At 48.6% G+C, this 20813-nt stretch overlaps 1 protein-coding gene across 1 annotated transcript; it reads left to right on the top strand.

Moving 5' to 3' along the window:
• The first annotated feature begins 1453 nt into the window (after positions 1-1453).
• ZNF653 (zinc finger protein 653) lies at positions 1454-19009 on the top strand. The gene is made up of 10 exons (XM_044278971.1): positions 1454-1762; positions 4562-4605; positions 4771-4968; positions 5157-5552; positions 7809-7986; positions 8608-8716; positions 10497-10611; positions 10684-10783; positions 17043-17216; positions 18757-19009. The coding sequence occupies exons 1-10, from the start codon at positions 1485-1487 to the stop codon at positions 18875-18877; spliced, it is 1713 nt and encodes a 570-aa protein (XP_044134906.1). The 5' UTR covers positions 1454-1484; the 3' UTR covers positions 18878-19009.
• The last annotated feature ends 1804 nt before the right edge of the window (positions 19010-20813 follow it).

Raw genomic sequence — 20813 nt, 5'->3', positions numbered from 1 at the left:
CTGCACTGTGGTTCTGCGGGGGCAGTATATTGTGCTGCACTGTGGTTCTGCGGGGGCGGTATATTGTGCTGCACTGTGGTATGTGGTTCTGCGGGGGCAGTATATTGTGCTGCACTGTGGTATGTGGTTCTGCGGGGGCGGTATATTGTGCTGCACTGTGGTTCTGCGGGGGCAGTATATTGTGCTGCACTGTGGTTCTGCGGGGGTGGTATATTGTGCTGCACTGTGGTATGTGGTTCTGCGGGGGCGGTATATTGTGCTGCACTGTGGTTCTGCGGGGCGGTATATTGTGCTGCACTGTGGTATGTGGTTCTGCGGGGGCAGTATATTGTGCTGCACTGTGGTTCTGCGGGGGTGGTATATTGTGCTGCACTGTGGTATGTGGTTCTGCGGGGGTGGTATATTGTGCTGCACTGTGGCATGTGGTTCTGCGGGGTGGTATATTGTGCTGCACTGTGGCATGTGGTTCTGCAGGGGTGGTATATTGTGCTGCACTGTGATATGTGGTTCTGCAGGGGTGGTATATTGTGCTGCACTGTGGCATGTGGTTCTGCGGGGGTGGTATATTGTGCTGCACTGTGATATGTGGTTCTGCGGGGGTGGTATATTGTGCTGCACTGTGGTATGTGGTTCTGCGGGGGTGGTATATTGTGCTGCACTGTGGTATGTGGTTCTGCGGGGGCGGTATATTGTGCTGCACTGTGGTATGTGGTTCTGCGGGGGCAGTATATTGTGCTGCACTGTGGTATGTGGTTCTGCGGGGGCGGTATATTGTGCTGCACTGTGGTATAGCTGGCTCCGCCTTCTGATAATCTGGACCACCTTTAACATTGGGCCACTGAGCACCATATGGCGGCCACGCTTGGTATTGCAGCGCAGGCCCATTCACTTGATGGCCATCGTCTCGCAGCGCTCTCTATTCTGGTCTAATTTCCACGCTAAACTCACCCATTCAAGTCAATGGTCCGTGGAAAAGATGCACGCACGCCGTCTGTGTGCGGTTCTTGTAGCGGACGGTTGCTAGGAAACGCTGGGCGCACATTCTTATAGGTTTTTGTTTGGCGTTTAAGTCGTGAAAGCCGTACAGATGGGGAAAAAACGGACAGATTCAACATGGAGATAAATCGTAAGTGGAAGGGACGGAATTGGGTCAATTAGTCGTGTATGCGCCCATGTACCTCACAGCTGAGGGTCTGTCACAATCGTCTCCAGTGTACGTATGGGGCACATGATGGGAGTTGTTCACAAGGTATATGCCAAATCTATATGTACACCCCCCAAAAAAATAAATAAATATGTAATTAATTAATAAATCCATGTAAAAGTCCAGGCATTCATCCCTCTAACTCATAGGACTCAATGGGCGCTGTGCTGCGCGTCTCCCGGACAACAGGCCCCGCCCCCCTCGCTGTGTGCGCGCTGAGCGGCGCTGTCCCTGCCAGTAAAGTTTATTAAAGCTCCGCGGTGACGTCAGCAGAAGGAAGATGGCGGCGCCTGTGATCGAGACTCCCGGCTCGGAGGAAGAAGAAGATGACGACTACGGGAGGAAGGTGCGGGGGAGGCCGAGGCTGAATGATACGGACCGGGTGAAGCGGCGGCTGGAGTCCCGGAAGAAGTACGACTGCCGGAGGGTGTACCTGGGAGAGGCGCACGGAGCCTGGGTGCTGAGGAGGGACCGAGGCGGAGGGGACAGCGGCGGGGAGGCCTGGAGCGATGCCCGCCTGGCTGCCCATCTGCTGGCCCTAGAGACGAGCTGCCAAGGGTAAGACTGCCCGTTATCTCCCCGGAGGTCGTGTCAAGCTACGACTCCCAGCATGGACCTGACTGCAGGATTAGGCCGCCAGGAGATGCTGGGGGGTTGTAGTTGCAGAGCATCAGCTTGCAGACTGTCCTGGGTGGATGATAGGGGTTATGTTCCCTGTGTTTAATTGTGTCGCCCTCTGTGTGTGAAATATCAATAATCCACCATCCATCAAAGATCTATTTATAGGGCTGGTCCATTAGGGGGCGTCTGATGCGTGGGCGTGCCCTTTTATAGGGGATGCTGGAGTGTCAGCTCTTAGGTGGGGGTACTGTGGGAGCAGCTGCCCTTTAAGGGATTCCAGGAGAGTGGTCCCTTAGGGGATGCTGGGTCTGCCGGAGGGTCAGGCCTTGGGCTGCCGTCCTTTGAGTGGTGGCACTAGATGTGACTGCTGATGCACTGGGGTCACACATGTCAGTCCTTTGGGGGCGCCAGACCTGTGGCAGTTCAGTGGAGGGGGGCGCCAGCCCTGTGGCAGTTCAGTGGAGGAGGGCGCCGGCCCTGTGGCAGTTCAGTGGAGGGGGGCGCTAGACCTGTGGCAGTTCAGTGGAGGGGGGCGCTAGACCTGTGGCAGTTCAGTGGAGGGGGGCGCCAGACCTGTGGCAGGCGGTTCAGTGGAGGGGGGCGCCAGACCTGTGGCAGGCGGCTCAGTGGAGGGGGGCGCCAGACCTGTGGCAGGCGGCTCAGTGGAGGGGGGCGCCGCACCTGTGGCAGGCGGCTCAGTGGAGGAGGGCGCCGGACCTGTGGCAGGCGGCTCAGTGGAGGAGGGCGCCGGACCTGTGGCAGGCGGTTCAGTGGAGGAGGGCGCCGGACCTGTGGCAGGCGGCTCAGTGGAGGAGGGCGCCGCACCTGTGGCAGGCGGCTCAGTGGAGGAGGGCGCCGGACCTGTGGCAGGCGGTTCAGTGGAGGAGGGCGCCGGACCTGTGGCAGGCGGTTCAGTGGAGGAGGGCGCCGGACCTGTGGCAGGCGGTTCAGTGGAGGGGGGCGCCGGACCTGTGGCAGGCGGTTCAGTGGAGGGGGGTGCCGGACCTTGTGGACATTTCCTAGATAGGATTGGAGATCAGTATGTGATCAGTGGGGGTCTGACTCCCAGGACCCCTGATGATCAGCTGTTGGAAGAGGCTGCAGTACGAAGTGCAGCCACTACACAATGTATGGCGCTGTGAGAGGCTCAGCCTCTTCATACGGCTGATTTTTTTAGCCCATATGCAGAACCATTCACTTCAATGGGTCCACAAAAAAAAAGTTTCCTGTATGTCTACGTCGCCGTTCTGCAAAAAAAAAAGATAGAACAGGTCCTATACTTGTCTGTTTGGATGATAAGCCCAGGCATTGTTACAACGGATCGGCAAAAAAACGGATGCAATTCAGATGTCATGCGCACTGCAAAACGCATACGGCCGTGTGCATGAGCCCTTATTATCCTGATCATTGGCCTTCAATATTGTTCTTCAGAAAAACTCTTGTGGGGTCATTTATCAAACTGGTGTAAAGTAGAACTAGATGAGTTGCCCATAGCAACCAATCAGATTCCTCCTTTCATGTTTGACAGCTCCTTTGGAAAATGAAAGGTGGAATCTGATTGGTTGCTATGGGCAGCTAAGCCAGTTCTACTTTACACCAGTTTGATAACACTCCCCCTTGGTGTTTAGTGTTGATGACCCATCCTCAGGACAGGGCACCTCCTGACACCCCTCAATGGTGCTGTGGTGAGCGCTATGGCCTCCTTGCAGCTCACTAGGCACAGCGCTGTATAGTGGCTGTGCTTGGTATTGCAGCCCAGCCTCATTCCTTTGAGTGGCACTGAGCTGCGCTTAGGCCATGTGACCGATGAACATGACATCACTGGCCTAGGAAGAGGCCGCAGCGCTCACCGGAGCATCGCGGTATCTTTATAGCGCTGATCAGTCAGAGTGCCAGGTGTCGGACCCCCACCGATCAGATATTGATGACCGATCCTGGGGATCTCAGACAGCCCATTTAAAGGGAACCTGTCATTACTTTATTCTGCCATTAGTATGGGCAGCATAAAGTACAGACGGGTGAGATGATTTCAGCGGTCGGTCATTTATAAGTTATAAAGTGGTTGCCGAGAACCAACATCACAATCATTGCAGACTGGGCCTGGAAAAGAGTCCCGGCCTCCTGAAAAGAGTCCCGGTTATTCATGACTTCCTGCTCTCCTGCCCACCCGCTGATGGCTGACCGGCTTCTACCTAGTTTTCTCCTTTTCTCTCTAGGAGAGAACTGACAGTCATCAGCAGATGGTGAGAGAGCAGGAGATTATAATAACCAGGACTCTTCTCAGGTAGATGTGACTCTTCTCCAGGCCTGGGCTGCAATAGTTATGATGCTGGTTCTCGGCAACCACTTACCTTTAGCTGATGAGGTCACCATAAGGTGGATGACAGGTTCCCTTTAAGGCGTAATGTACATAGTTCAGTGTACCGACCAGTGATGAGGTGTCCCTAAATCTGCCCAGTAGGACCCCCATTAATTACTATAAGGCCTAATGCACACCCAACGCTTGAATGGGTCCGCACTCCGGAGCATTGTTCTATTTCTTTGCAGTGCGGATGGATCACGGACCCATTCAAGTTAAATGGGTCTCGATCCGTCCCGGCTGCTGCACGTGCATTGGGGACCACAAATTGCGGTCCCTAATGCAGGGAACGTCCATGTGCATGAGGCCTAAAACAGTATATATGATGGACTGCCAGTGACCCCACTTACACTCTGTACCCATCTCTTGTGTTTCAGGAAATCTGATGGTGAACTTCAGCCGAACCCACCGCACAGGACAAGTACGTGATTAGCATTGGAGAACTACAACTCCCAGCATATCTTATAGGCCATTATGTAGTGTAGTCACTAACCCCCGTAATTGTTATGGGTTGATTATTAGATATTGGGGAGGGTGGGGTGTCATTAAACCCCGCCAGCCCTCACAGCCTCTATTTTCTTTGCAGGACAGAAGCACGGTGTGAACAGTCTGCTCAACTTAATGACCTGGTATAATGACCACAAGAGCCACTGTCCTCACGAGCCCACCCTCTCCGAGCTCGATACCAGTCACCTCCTCTATACCACAGCAGTGTGGCAGTGCCAGGCCGGGCACCACTTCTTTCAAGACCTTCGATGCCCTTTGAAGACACTAAATCATAAAGGTAGGACGTTGATATGGTATATAGATCAGATCACCCCCTAGTGGTGGCAGCTGAGCTTTGATAATGTGCTATAGTCCTCTCTCTATTCACTGACTGAAGCAGAGCTGCAGTGTAAAGAATGGGGCAGTAGATTGTGTCCACTTTGTGTTTTGCTGTGTTATTTATCCATCTCGGATCTTTCTTCGCAGGGTGTGATGAGGAAGTAAGCTCCGATGATTCCTCCTCCAGGCCGACACCAGTGATCCAGGTTACTGAGATTTGTCAGGAGTCAGATACGCAGGTCCACACCCTGTACTCCGAGAGCATGACAGACGGAGAAGATCAGGGCACAGAGGAGACGGTGATGTGTGTCCCTATGGGGCAAGAAGCACTGGGACAGGTGGTAACTGCTGCCAACTGCCCCTCCCAGGTCATTATCATTGCTGGGCCTGCATATGAGGCATTGGCAGCGGAAGGGATCCAGCTAGATGTTGACGGAGGCAGCGGAGATGAGGAGGCATGTACAACACTGGAAGCAGTGACGGAATTCTCCCAGACCGAGCACGGGGAGCACGATGACGACAGCAGTGAAGAGGTCCTGACAGGTAACTGAGGCGAGGGGCATTTCCCCTTTACAGTCATTATAGCTGAGTGACATCTAACATGGGAGACACTTCCCGTAATACAAATCGCCAGAAGAGGCTGAACAAACAGGAGATGCTGGGAGATTTCGGCTCTGTGTTCAGCTCAAAGAGATTCCGAAACTTTACAGTCAGCTATCTAGTTGGCAGAGGCCCAAGCCCACAGACCCACACACCGACGGCAGCCGAAAGGGCACGGCCAGAAGTGAGATACAATGCGGTGGAAAAGTCTTCACACCCTTTCACTTTTCATTTTATTTTATGTTGCTCTTGTGCTAAAATAAAAAATCAAGGCCCTTCACATAAATCTGCTCTCAATACCCCATCATAAGAAAGTGAAAACAGAAGTTTGGAAAATTCTAATAATGTATTAAAAAGATAAACTAAAAGTTTGTATGGAAATAATTATTCAGACCCTTTGCTATGCCACTTGACATATAGTTCTGGGGGCCTCCTGTTTCTCTGGATCATCTGAGATGTTTCTACACCTTGATTGGAGTCACCTGTGGTAAATTTAGTTGACTGGACATGATTTGGAGAGACCCAGAAGGTCGCACAGCTGACAATACATATCAGAGCGAAAGCCAAGCCACGAGGAGGAAAGAACTGCCTGTAGAGCTCAGAGACAGGATTGTGTGAAGGCTCAGATCTGGAGAAGGAGACAAAAACATTTCTGCTGCACTGAAAGTTCCCAAGAGCACAGTGGCCTCCATAATTCTTAAGTGGAAGAAGCTTGGAACAACCAGGGCTCTTTCTAGAGTTGGCCGCCCCACCAGACTAAGTAGCGTATTTGTAGCTCCGGAAGACACACTTTTTATGGGTAAATATGTCATTGTGTTTTATAAAGCAAATTCTAACGAGAGCTTCCATTATGGAATCACTAAGTACGGTAGGAAAGGCGAGCAGTGAGTGTAGCGCTGGCAGTACTCGCCCCTCCTTGGTTTTCTCCAGGTGCTGCCCTCAGCAGCATCAGGATGTAATGCAGGTAAGTGTGCACTATAACCTGATGCTGTGCGACGTCAGATCGCAGTGCAGAAGCAGAAAGGGAGCTCTGCATCGCCCACGTGGCAGCTCCGTCTGGAGCAGGAGTGGTCAGTTGTTTTATTTATTTTTGTCTGATCTGCTAAAATATATTTTTTACTTTCCTTCTCTAAAACCTAAGTGCGTCTTATTGAGGGAAGAAAATGTTAATTAGGGGGAAGAGAGCCTTGGTAAGAGGTGACCAAGAACCCAATGGTCACTCTGGCTGAGCACCGAAGATCTTGTGTATTCATCGGAGAAACTTCCAGGTCAACCATAAATGCAGCATTGCAGGGTGGCCAGAAAGAAGCCTCTCCTCAATAAAAGACACATGAAAAAAGCACCTAAATGACTCAGACTTTGATACACAAAAGTATCTGGTCTGATGAAACCAAGATTGAACTTTTTGGCCTCAATTCTAAGTGTCATGTCTGGAAAAAACTGATCATCATCTGCCCAGTACCATCCCCTACAGTGAAGCATGGTGGTGGCAGCATCATGCTGTGGTGACAGGGGAGACTGGTCAGGGTTGAAGGAAAACTGAATGGAGAAACGTACAGAGATATTCTTAATGAAAACCTGATCCACAGAGCTCTGGACCTCAGACTGGGCTGAAGGTTCACCTTCCAACAAGACAATGACACTAAGCACACAGCCAAGACAACACAGGAGCGGCTTAGAGATAACTCTGTGAATGTCCTTGAGTGGCCCAACCAGAGCCTTGAACCCGGTGAACATCCCTGGAGACACCTGAACGTGGCTGTCCACTGATGGTCCTCATCCACCCTGAGAGGATCTGCAGAGAAGAATGGCAGAAAATCCCCAAATCCAGGTGTGCAAACCTTGTGGCCTCATCCCCAAGAAGACTGGAGGCTGTAATCACTGCCAAAGGAGCTTCACCTAAGACCTGAGTAGAGGGTGTGAATACTTATGTCAATGGAAGGTTTTAGTTGTTCCTATTCAATAAATCTGTAAAGATTTCTAACCTTCTGCTCACACTTTCTCATTATGGTGGATTGGGTGCAGATTGATGGGGGAAACTTGAAATGTTTTCATTTAAGCACAAGGCGGTAATATAACAAAAAGTGAAAGGGTCTGAAGACTTTCTGAAAGCACTGTATGTGACAGTCCGAGCCTTTTAACACACGGTGACTGTCGGTATGTAGGGTAGTGAATTTGTCTTTCTTTTTCTTCACCTAGATGACAATGTGCTCTATACCCTGAAAGCAGCGCAGTCTGAGTTGGAGCAAGCCCAGGGAGTAATACTAGCTTCCCATCAAGATGAGGCTGCTTCCCTGGAGGAACCGATGGGACCAGTCATCCTAGAGACTGGCAAGTACCAACTGGATAATATGCTGCACATCAAAGTGCCGGAGAAGTGAGTGTGCCATGGGAATGAGCTACATCTGCTGGGGAAATGCATTTATTTAAAGGAGAACTCCTCCAAACATATTGGAAAGTCCTCTTTGGACAGAGGGGTCCAGTCGTGCACACCCCATCCACGTTTTGACCATTCTTTGAAGATGCTGTCAGGTGTCAAACCTGAAGGTGCAGGATGGAGGGCTCTCCTATTATCACAGAGTGCCGCCCTTACGGCGACCGTTTGCCCTCCGAGACATGCGGGGCCATATGTCCCGAAGCGGCATTGATCGTGTGCACGGGAGTACACATCATAATAGGTTACTATGACAGTGTTTGCATCGGGCTGCCGGCGGGACTACTGTCATGAGTGTGGGACATGGGCCGCCTGAAGCGCACAGTCTCATTGTAATCTATGACGCTGTGTGCTCCCATGCCACGAGTAATGCCGCTCCAGGACTTATGGCCCCACACGGAGGGCATACAGTCGTGTGCACAGGCCCTTAGGGAGATAAATAACCATTCCGTCCCCCATGACTGTTCATGAGGGACAGAATATAGCAGAGAAGTCTGCTTTATTAATCAGATTTTTCTTAAAGGGGAGGAGCCTCTGTAACATCTGCTTTGTGTATCCTTACAGAAAGAGGAACCGTCGTGCTCCAGTGATAGATGCTGATGGGGTGCCGGAGGTGTTCCACTGCCCATATGAGGGGTGCCCTCGGGTCTATACTGCTCTCAACAGCTTCCAGGTATGTATCGACCTCCCTATGTTATGGGTGTCTTTAGGCCTGGCACCTTCCACCATAGTATTGAGACCTCCTCTATACTGATTGATTGTGGGCCACAGCTACGGGGACATTTAGTTTTCTTGCATTACTATTTGCAAACAAGTAAGTGAACCCCAACGTCATCACATTTACAACCATAGGGAGAAGGGTGACCGGCTACCAGCTTATGTCATACAGGATGTGAAATGGAAATTCCTATCTTATGATGATATATAACTGGTGGGGGTCTGTGAACCCCCAAACCCCCAAAGATTCTTGGAATGAAGGGCGGTAGCACTGCATGTCTTTCAAAGTTTCCCAACACACTGCTATCCTGACAACTTGTCTATTTGGGGAACTGCAGCTGACTCCACACCCTTGACTCTCATTTACCTGTCTGATATCTGAGAATCGCCCCAGTCAGACATGTGACACGTCTTGTGGACGTCCCATAAATGTACCCCTATAACATGTTCACAACGTAAGTGGATCCAAGCTGTACCTTGTGTGTGGACAGACGGCTCAGGGTTCACTGCGACCTGTCCTCTGCCTGGGTACTGCTTGATATAAGCCAATACGTTAGAGTTAAAATATTCAAGTTAACAATCCTCACTATGAGACTGAAAAGTGTAGTCTAAAAAATAATCCGTAAAAACAAACATACGGAGCATGACCACATCATATATAGCCAGGATGCTATACATGTCCCAGCATTGACCGGATGACAGTAGCCTGGGTAGAAAGGAATTTATATTGAAAATGAATTAATGTGGAAGATGAGAGCAATTCATGAGTTTGAGAAGGTAGGTGCACCATGGATAGCTTCCTTTGGTTTGGCCCCCTGGGAACTACAGAGGTACTGTTGGGCTTAAAAGGGTTGTCCGCCGGTTTCATAATACTAATGACCTGTGCTCAGAATACATAATCAGTATCAGAATGGTGAGGGTCTGACTCTGCACCCCCGATGATCAGCGGTTTGAAGGGGCCGTGGCACTAGTGCTAGAGCTGCGTTCTCCTCGAGATTACACTGCGTCGCCGCTACAATGAAGACTGCGTGCAGCTCACATGAGCACCGCAGCCGCTTCAAACTGCTGATCAGCAGAGGTGTCATCAGACCCCCTCTAATCTGATATTGATGACCTGTCCTGAGGGGAGTTCAACAGTTCCATGAAGCCAGAGTACCCCTTTAATATAGACTGCAACCAGTGTCTAATTTGTTTTCCATTCCAATTGTGGGACTCCAGCGGGCTTGGTGATCGGTATAGCCATGTTTATTTCTGTAGAGGGATTCACTGAGGGATCTCTATCGCAAGGACCTGTGAGATTCTGGTGACTATGCTGTATGTCTGTCCGGGGCGGCTCCGTCGGGAGATGTGTGGCTGGGACAGGAACTGGCTGGAGTGAATTACTTTTTGGTGTACTTTCAAAGGGCATCTGTCAGCAGATTTGTACCTGTGAAGCTGGCTGACCTATTGCATGTGCAAGTGCAGAAGGAGCGCCAGTTGGAGAGAGAAGCGCGCCTCGAAGTGTAATGGTAACGCCCCTGTTGCTCCTAGAGGCTCATATGCATATATTAAAACATCATTTTAAAAAAAAAAGTTATACTTGCCAAAACATGCCACCCATTTTGCACGAAAAAAGCCTCATATAGCGGCATTCGAGCAAAAGTTGTAACAGCCATATTCAAAGAGCATTAGATACTTGTGGTCCTCAAGGCGTTTTCCTGCTGGTTCCAAGGCTGACACAGATTTTCTCTCCTTAGAACCACGTGAATTTAATTCACAGAAAAGGCAGAACCAAAGTGTGTCCTGAAGCCGGCTGTGGGAAGAAGTTCTACCTGACTAATCACCTGCGCCGCCATATGATCATACACACGGGTACGTGCTGGCACTGGGTAAGAGATGCCAGAGCGGGTGGTGTTCTCTGTCTAATACCTCTCCTCTCCGCAGGCGTCCGAGAATTCATCTGCGAGACCTGCGGCAAATCATTCAAAAGGAAAAGTCACTTGGAAGTCCACAGGAGAACACACACCGGGGAGACCCCCCTGCAGTAAGGAATTATAGATTTTTCTTCTCCTCTGGTATAGTTCAGACATGCGGCATCCAACCTGGGGCAGTTCTGTGTGCCATCAGTAGGTTACGGTACAATACAATTAAAGGGGTGATCGGGGGAGCCAGAAATCCTGCTGCTCCAGAATTTGCCCGTGTTGTTTCCTCCTGTGGCATGACGACACAACCACTTCACCGTGTGACGGAAAGGACCACGACCACCTCTGCTGTGACTAAATCTATGTTGGAGCAGCCACATTTGGGGGGTTCATTTCAGCGGGTGGGACCAAAACATTAAAGGGGTGTGTGAAGTTGAATGGAGTAACAAGCAGCAGTTCCAGGTAGACAATAATTTTATGGTACAAATGGTGACGATGCAAGCACGGATGTGGCAGTTTTTCCGTGGCTTCCCAGATAACCCCTTTTAAAAGGGGTTGTTCCGGACCTCTGCGCACAGGTTGTGTCTGGTATTGCAGAGCTGCCATACTGCACACTGTGGAGAGGGGTGTTGCTGTTTTTGGAAGGAAGCAGCCATGTTGTTCTAATCCTGCGGGTCTGGATCTGCAGGAAAATCTACACCAAATGGTGCTGAATTCTGCAATGGAAAATAAAAAAATCGGCCATGCGGTCCGCAGATAACCTGCCACACAGCGCGTCGGTCCACTCCACACAACAAGTTCTGTGCGGACCCGGTTGCAGATTTTTTTCTGCGTTGTGTGGATAAAGCTCTGTCCACTTTGCTGAGGGAAAGTCTACAGCATAGAAGCCATGTGTGAACAAAGCCTAGAAGGGTGTCCCTGCCGTTAGCACTGGTGGGATTACGGTAGGGAACCCCCTCTAATCCCTGTCTGGTAAAGATGATGTAGGTCACAGCGCAGCAAAATCATCGCTGTGTCTGATAAAGCTGTCAGTTCAGGCATTTTGTTGTAAATCAAATTTGTCCCTTTCGATGTGTAAATTTGGGTCATGGAGTCATCGGGGCGTCTTCCTACACGGTGTCGCTGCCACATCTCCGTCTCATTGTGCTCCCACCATGACATGCACAGTAAGCTCATGCGCATACCTCAGAGAAGGGAGCATTAGAGCGCTTACTCCACCTGCGCTAGCTTACACATGGCTGACGGGAGGTGTCAATCACAGTGAGATTGGGGGAGGGGTCTGGCATGGACTCGGACAATGTAAAAAGACTCCCCGATGACTCCATGAACCAAATTTACACATGAAACCGTGGATTACAATAAAATGCCTAAATTAACAATTTTAACAGAAGCAGCAATGATTTTACTGTGTGTGACCTACAGCAAGCTTTCATTAGTTGCATATGGCCAATGTGCTGGCAGGTTCCCCCATTACACCTTATCCCCTATCCACTGGAGAGGGCATGAGCGCCTGATCGGCGGAGGTGCAACTGCTAAGTATGAGAATGCATGCATGTCCGCCGCTCCATTCAGCTCTGTGGGATGACAGATATCGCAAAGTACAAGCGCTGTACTATCCCCGGCTGAATGGAGCATGACCGCTGCTTCATTTAAATGGCAGAGCACCACCGATCAGACGCTTATCCCCAATTTTGTAAATGGGGGATATGTTGTCGTAACGGACAACCCCTTTAAAGAGGACCTTTCATGGGTCCAGACATTATAAAATAAGTAGGGGGTAGTGCAGGGATGTAATATCGCTTACTAGTGTGTCTGGGCGCCGCTCCGTTCGCCCACTGTGCCCCCCGTTCACTTTTACTGCCTGGTATGCTAATGAATAACATCAGTACAGGGAGGAGGAGACTGTACTGTTTCTCAATGGGCGTCTCCTCCCTGGTTGTAGCGCTGTCCAATCACAGTGGAGAGCGTCATTGAGAAACGGGGCAGTCTCCTCCTCCCTGTACCGATGATGTTCATTTCCATACCATAGAAACACAGAATGTGTCGGCAGATAAGAACCATTTGGCCCATCTAGTCTGCCCAATATACTGAGTACTATGGATAGCCCCTGGCCCTATCTTATATGAAGGAAGGCCTTATGCCTATCCCATGCATGCTTAAACTCCTCACTGTATTTGCAGCTACCACTTCTGCAGGAAGGCTATTCCATGTATCCACTACTCTCTCAGTAAAGTAATACTTCCTGATATTACTTTTAAACCTTTGCCCCTCTAATTTAAAACTATGTCCTCTTGTAGCAGTTTTTCTTCTTTTAAATATTCTCTCCTCTTTTACCTTGTTGATTCCCTTTATGTATTTAGCAGTTTCTATCATATCCCCTCTGTCTCGTCTTTCTTCCAAGCTATACATGTTAGGCTGCTTTCACACTAGCGTTCGGGTTTCCGTTCGTGAGCTCCGTTTGAAGGAGCTCACGAGCGGACCCGAACGCAGCCGTCCAGCCCTGATGCAGTCTGAATGGAGGCGGATCCGCTCAGACTGCATCAGTCTGGCGGCGTTCAGCCTCCGCTCCGCTCGCCTCCGCACGGACAGGCGGACAGCTGAACGCTGCTTGCAGCGTTCGGGTGTCCGCCTGGCCGTGCGGAGGCATGCGGATCCGTCCAGACTTACAATGTAAGTCAATGGGGACGGATCCGTTTGAAGATGCCACAATGTGGCTCAATCTTCAAGCGGATCCGTCCCCCATTGACTTTACATTGAAAGTCTGGACGGATCCGTCCCAGGCTATTTTCACACTTAGCTTTTTTTAGCTAATATAATGCAGACGGATCCGTTCTGAACGGAGCCTCCGTCTGCATTATTATGGGCGGATCCGTTCAGAACGGATCCGCCCGAACGCTAGTGTGAAAGTAGCCTTAAGGGCCTTTAATCTTTCCTGGTAAGTTTTATCCTGCAATCCATGTACTAGTTTAGTAGCTCTTCTCTGAACTCTCTCCAAAGTATCAATATCCTTCTGGAGATATGGTCTCCAGTACTGAGCACAATACTCCAAATGAGGTCTTACTAGTGCTCTGTAGAGCGGCATGAGCGCCTCCCTCTTTGTACTGGTAATGCCTCTCCCTATACACCCAAGCATTCTGCTAGCATTTCCTGCTGCTCTATGACATTGTCTGCCTACCTTTAAGTCTTCTGAAATAATGACCCCTAAATCCCTTTCCTCAGATACTGAGGTTAGAACTGTATCACTGATTTTATATTCTGCTCTTGGGTTTTTACGCCCCAGGTGCATTATTTTGCACTTATCAACGTAAAATTTTAGTTGCCAGATTTTTGACCATTCCTCTAGTTTTCCTAAGTCCTTTTCCATTTGGTGTATCCCTCCAGGAACATCAACCCTGTTACAAATCTTTGTGTCATCAGCAAAAAGACACACCTTACCATCGATGCCTTCTGCAATGTCGCTGATAAAGATATTAAACAATATGGGTCCCAGAACAGATCCCTGAGGTACCCCACTGGTAACAAGACCTTGGTCTGAATATACTCCATTGACTACAACCCTCTGTTGCCTGTCCCTCAGCCACTGCCTAATCCATTCAACAATATGGGAGTCCAAGCCCAAAGACTGCAGTTTATTGATAAGCCTTCTATGTGGGACAGTATCAAGCCTTACTAAAGTCCAGATAAGCGATGTCTACTGCACCTCCGCCATCTATTATTTTAGTCACCCAATCAAAAAAATCAATAAGATTAGTTTGACATGATCTCCCTGAAGTAAACCCATGCTGGTTTTCATCTTTCAATCCATGGGATTTTAGATGTTCCACAATCCTCTCCTTAAGTATGGTTTCCATTAATTTCCCCACTATTGATGTCAGGCTTACTGGTCTATAGTTGCCCGATTCCTACCTACTACCTTTCCTGTGAATGGGCACAACATTTGCTAATTTCCAATCTTCTGGGGCGACTCCTGTTGCTAATGATTGGTTAAATAAATCTGTTAATGGTTTTGCTAGTTCACCGCTGAGCTCTTTTAATTGCTTTGGGTGTATCCCATCAGGCCCCTGTGACTTATTTGTATTAGTTTTAGACAGTCGACCTAGAACCTCTTCCTCTGTAAAGACACATGCGTCAAAAGATTCATTCGTCTTCTTTCCTGACTGAGGTCCTTTCCCTTAATTTTCCTTTGTAAAAACTGAACAGAAGTATTCATTGAGGCAGTCAGCTAGTTCTTTATCATTCTTCCATATACCTTCCTTCTTTTGTTTTTAATTTGGTAATTCCTTGTTTTAGTTTACTTTTTCATTCACAACCCCCTGCTTATTTCATAATGTCTGGCACACATGAAAGGTCCTCTTTAAACTGTTTAGAGCCTCAAGCACACGACCGTCGGGCAGGCCGTTCCGTGCAGCGGGCCGGACCCATTCAACTTGAATGGGCATGTGGTCTGTCCGCACCGTAAAAAAATATGACATGTCATATTTATTTGCGGTGCGGAACAACGGGAAAAAAACACCACGGAAGCACTCCATAGTGCTTCCGGTGTTCCGTGACTCCATTCCGCATCTCAAGTGAATGGGTCCGCATCCGTGGTGCATACGGCCAGCGGCCGTGGATTGCCGACCCACCATTTGCGGGCCGCAATACGGCCACCCAACGGCCATGTGCACAAGGCCTAAAAATGCTACTCCACTTTTCCTGCGCCACCCACTGTGCTGCTGAGATTTTGCTACTTTTTTGTGACTTCAATACATGCCAGCTCTACCCCCCAAGTTCTGTGTTTGCAGAAAGTGAATGGAAGCATTGTTATACTCTGAGGTAGCAAGCGTGTTCTTTTAATGCATGGTTACTTCACAGTGCATCATCTTTGCAGCTATGTTAGGAAGATTTTCAGCCTCTGAACCTAAGGAATGCTTCCACTCATTGACAGTAGGCAGAGATTGTGAGATTTGAAACATTCAGTTTTATTTATTATGACAACCCCCTCCCTGTTAAAAAAAAAAAAAAAGCTACAAGCCTACGGTTTGTAAATATAGGGACATGTGCTGTTTGTCCGCAGCCCTCTGACCTGACACAATTCAGTTGTGTAAATGATGACCGAAATCTGCTCCAGCTCTCCAGTCAGACACACGGTCTGCAGGGGATGGCACCTCATATTCGACAAGGCCTGCGTCTAAATGTCCTAAATTAAAGGGGTTGTCCCCCAAAAATATTCTGCTAAACCAGCAACTGGGTCTGAATACATTTGTAATTGCATGTAATTAAAAATGTAGCAGAGCCACTGAGTTATTCACTGAAATCTATCTGTATAGCGCCACCTGCTGTTTGCCCTTTTTCTAAATTCTCTGTCCTGCTCAGACATCCTATAGTAAATGACACTCTCTAGCAAAGAATTGGCCCTGTACCTCACATGGGTCCAGAGAGATTTAAACTGAGCATGTGCGACCACGTCAGTGATATGGACAATAAATAAGGAAAAGAACATACAGCAGGTGGCGCTATACAAATACAATTTAACGCATACCGTAGTGGCTATACTACATTTTTAATGACATTAAAAAATGACTAAAGTATTGAAAAAAAAAAATTTAAAACCCCTTTAACACATGCTCAGGTCCACCCTTCAACTGCCACCAGCTGCAGTAGACAGGACATGCCCCCCAAAGCTGACCGTTTGAAATCTAGCAGAGCATGTCTGGATCCATGTGAGGTCCAGGGCTGGTTCTAGCTTTGTTAGGCCTCATGCACACGACCGTTGTTGTGTTCCGTTCCGCAAAATAGGGTTCCGTTGTTCCGTGATCCGTTTTTGTTTCCGTGTGTCTTCCTTTATTTTTGGAGGATCTCCAGACATGAAGGAAAGTAAAAAAAAAAAAGTCTAAGTCAAGTTTTCCATGCAAATGATAGGAAAAAAAACGGACGCGAATGACAATCTTATGCGCCTCCGCGTGTTTTCACAGTCCCATTGACTTGAATGGGTCCGCAAACCGTTTTCCGTGAAAAAAAATAAGACAGGTTATATTTTTTTGATGGACTGGAACCACGGATCACGGAGGCGGATGACAAACGGTGCATTAGCTGAGTTTACAACGGACCCATTGAAAGTCAATGGGTCCGCAGAAAATCACGAAAAACTGAACAACGGACACGGAATGAAACCGGTCGTGTGCATGAGGCCTTAGTAAGAGATTATCATGTGCTATATGATGCCTGATTATCATTTTTTATATTACTCCTGGGATAACCCCTTTTATGCATGTCCTCCGGCAGCGCGGATGATATCGGAGACTGGTATTTGATAAGTGGCCCCCATAGTGTACTAGAAATCTTTACCGTTGGAGTTGCTCTTCCATTGTAATTGTCTCACCCCTCTTTTTGTGCCCTCAGGTGTGAGGTTTGTGGCTTCCAGTGCAGGCAGCGGGCATCTCTGAACTGGCACATGAGGAAGCACGACTCCATGATCCAGTACAGCTTCTCCTGTGAACAGTGCGGGAAGCTCTTTGAGAAACGGGATAGCGTCAAATTCCACGTGCTGAAGAGCCACCCGGATTGGAGTGCCACGTGAGGGCGAGGTCCAAGTCACGTGGCAGTTTTATAAGTATTAGTAGATAGTCTGAAGTCCTAGCATGGCACCCCGAGAGCCAAGACCCAGCGCAGTAGAACAGGGAGCGCCCCCACCCTTCTGCTTATATAAAGTGTAGTCTGAGCACTGCTTTCTGTCAGACAGGGTATGACATGGAAAACAGTAGCAGCTGCCTAACATGAGTGATATATATGTGTGTGCCCCCTTTTAAGATCTATCATCTTTTTAAGATTTCCTGCTGTTTCCAAACTGTTCCTTTAATTAAAGGGGATGTCTCAAAAGTAAAGTGCAGGTGTCCTGCAGTGGCCACTAGAGGGGAGATGTGGTGTTACATGGCAGGCACTCTAATATTTGCTTTTTATACCTGGCTTATGAGGAGGAAGGGGGCGTCCATGATGTCCCCCCTCTGTCACTGTATATATTTGTGCTTTCTTCAGCCTGCTAAGGATTTTCTTCTAAGCTACAGATAGCACTGATCCGATATAAGGCTTTACTAATCAATCTATGCAGACATTGATCTAATATCAGCTGTCGAGGGTCCCTTTAGGTCTGTGCCGAATTTGTAGTTAACTTCTACTTTAGCAGGAAAATAATTAGGAGGTCTTTAGAAATCTCGTTTCAGTAGTAGAGATAGTAAAACTATGGAAATGGAGGCCCATTTAAATGGGAAGTCGTAACATTTTATGTTTTGCCGCCACATAAATGGCCATAGGACAACAGTATAAGGCCCCATGCACACGGCCGTGTTTCACAGCCGTGTGCGGGCCGTGGAACCGCGGCCTGGATCCCTCCTGAGAGCAGGAGCGCATGGCGTCACTGGTTGCTATGACGCCGTGCGCTCCCTGCTGCCGCCGCAATACAGTAATACACTGGTATGATCTATACCAGTGTATTACTGTACTGTGCCGGCAGCAGGGAGCGCACGGCGTCATAGCAACCAGTGACGCCGTGCGCTCCTGCTCTCAGGAGGGATCCAGGCCGCGGTTCCACGGCCCGCACACGGTCGTGAACAACGGCCGTGTGCATGGGGCCTAAACCAAACGTAAAGCTCTGTGGCCTCTTTAATTATACCCACTGGAGATCGGGGGTCTTAAAGATCACCTGTCGCCTCCCAAAACCATCCCAAGCCGCCAGCAGTACCTGCGTGTAGCCAGCAGTGTGTTTCTGATGATGCCTTTCTTCCTGAAGGCAGATGCAGCAAAAGTACTGAAAACGTTGTTTTATCCCCTGCCCTGCGCGAAGGGGCAGGGAAGGGGGCGCGGTTACTGTAACTTGAAGCAAGGAGGCCGCCGCCCCCTTGACTTCAAGCATGTATGGAGAAGCGCGCCGGGCAGGGGATAAAACAACGCTTTCAGTACTTGTGCTACATCTGCCTTGAGGAAGAAAGGCATCATCAGAAACACACTGCTGGCTACACGCAGGTACTGCTGGCGGTTTGGGATGGTTTTGGGAGGTGACAGGTTCCCTTTAAGGATGTATGTAAGCCGCGTGTACAGTTTTATCTCTCCTCCTCCACAGGAATGAAGTAAAGCCTGAGGACGCCCTACTGAGCGGAGTGCAAGTGAAAGAAGATGATGCTGTGTCCAGTAAAGACCGAATTAGCAGTGCACCACCAACCACCAATTTGGTCCCCTTTTAAATGTGCCGCCCCCTGTAAACCCTTCTGCTGATTGCGCCCTTTCTCAACCTCTTCAGAGCGGAGATTTCCTACAGGAAACCTTTTTTTTTTAAACATTTTAAAATCATGCATTAAAAAACAGTTCTTTCCAAACTTTCCTTTTAAACTTGTGTCTCCATTGTCTTCCAAGTCCATTGTAGTACATAGCAGGAGAAACAGCCGAGTGAGCGCAAGCGCGACCACTGCTCCTTTCACCTCTATTGAACCGCCAGGTTGCTAGTCTAAGGGTGTCTTCACACGCGGCAGATTTTTTGCAGAAGATTTTCTGCAACGGAAGATCAGTTCCTTTTGGGCTTTCCGCCTAAATAGCTTCATTCAGATGAATAGATCATAGACCTTTTCTGCAACAACATCCGCTGTGTGTGAAGGAACCCTAAGGCCAGTTTCAAAGTAGCCCAGTTGTCTGCAGGAAATCGGTGTGGGAGCGTGATTTCCCATCTTGAACCCTGGAGTTTGTGGGGGGTTTTTGTTTTGTTTTTTGAACAATTCTTGGTCCTCGCATCAACCTGTCTGATGTTTGCCGCTGCTGCTTGTGTAAGGCCTTCCAACCCATGCAGAGCCATTAGGCACATGTTAGACCTCCTACTCCATTCCTGTAAGGACCAGATGAGATTGCTTGAGTTTAGAACTCGGAACACTGATGTTTTGTTAGGGTCCCCTTAGGCAAGGTGCTGAACCTCCTTGAAGAGACCAGTTCTGTATGGAGGCTTATTGGAAATGCTCCATGGGAAACAAATATGCAAGAAGTTATCTCTGGAGAAAGAGAATAATCTCGCCAGCGCCACCTTGTGGAAGTGGCTTCCTGTAAGTCAAAATCTAACTTTACAACAAGCCTTGTGTTTTGACAAAAGAATATAGCCAAGCCTGTCAAATCCCAAGGCTTCTTGAAAACCTCTTTGCATATATGTTTCCCATGGAGCATGGCACTGTGCCAGCCAGAATCCTTCTTCATACTGATGAGGGGCAAGCACAGCTCCCTAAAGATGGATATCTGGCTTGTCTATTCCCTTGTAATATTCCAAGTCTTGTTGGAAAGTCGGATCTTGACTCCTAGAGAGCCATTTCCAATAGGTGGCGCTGGAGAGATGGTTCTCTTTCTTGGGAGATACCTCGTTGCATATAGGGTTCCATAGAAGAGGATATAAGGTTGTCTTCTCTTACTGCAGTGCAGCTTTTAATAGGTCAGTATGGTGAGGTTCATCGGAATGAGCCATGGACCTTGCAGCGCTCCCTTGTGATATACATCAAGTTCACCCTGCCCCCTCTATCCACAGTAAGTCTTAGACATGTTCCTTGGATAACAGGCAATGTTAATTTTGCACAGTAACTTTGTTAGAGGGGGTCCTTAATGGGCAAGCGAGTCTTCAGTTTCCCCCCAGCATCTTCACAGGGGAAATAGTCCTTTCTACTGATGAGAGGAACATGTGAAGTGCACATGGAAGGTGTCAGAGTATTTTGCAGTGCATGAGGCCTAACAAAGAGGACGCTGGAGATCCCTTCCATGAATTATATGGACCACCCATTGATTTTAATGCATCTGCATTCTCAGTATGACTCAGATAAGACTGCAGAATGGGGCACCTTTCTTTTTTAAAACAGATTTCTAACTTTTCGGTTACAATGAATGACAACTTCTTTGTAATTCAACCAGAAAAGAAAGGGCTTTTCCTTATTCCTCTGGCAAGAACATATTGCAGTTTTCTACGTCAACCAGTGGAGGGCGCTGGGACTCAACAATAAAGACCGTCAAGTCAGCATTGCTTCAATGATGTACAAAGGTTCAGATGACAAAAGACAAAGGGAAGAAGGAGCCATGCCTTTCTTTTTCATCCTCGGTTTTCCCACTGGGTGACACGTTTCATATAATTACACTGTAAATCCCATAGAACGAATAATG

This window comes from Bufo gargarizans, chromosome 2, assembly GCF_014858855.1.
Source record: "Bufo gargarizans isolate SCDJY-AF-19 chromosome 2, ASM1485885v1, whole genome shotgun sequence".
Lineage (NCBI taxonomy): Eukaryota > Metazoa > Chordata > Amphibia > Anura > Bufonidae > Bufo > Bufo gargarizans.
The sequence above is the reverse complement of the archived record's forward strand: the minus strand, read 5'-3'. Positions and strand labels throughout refer to the sequence as shown.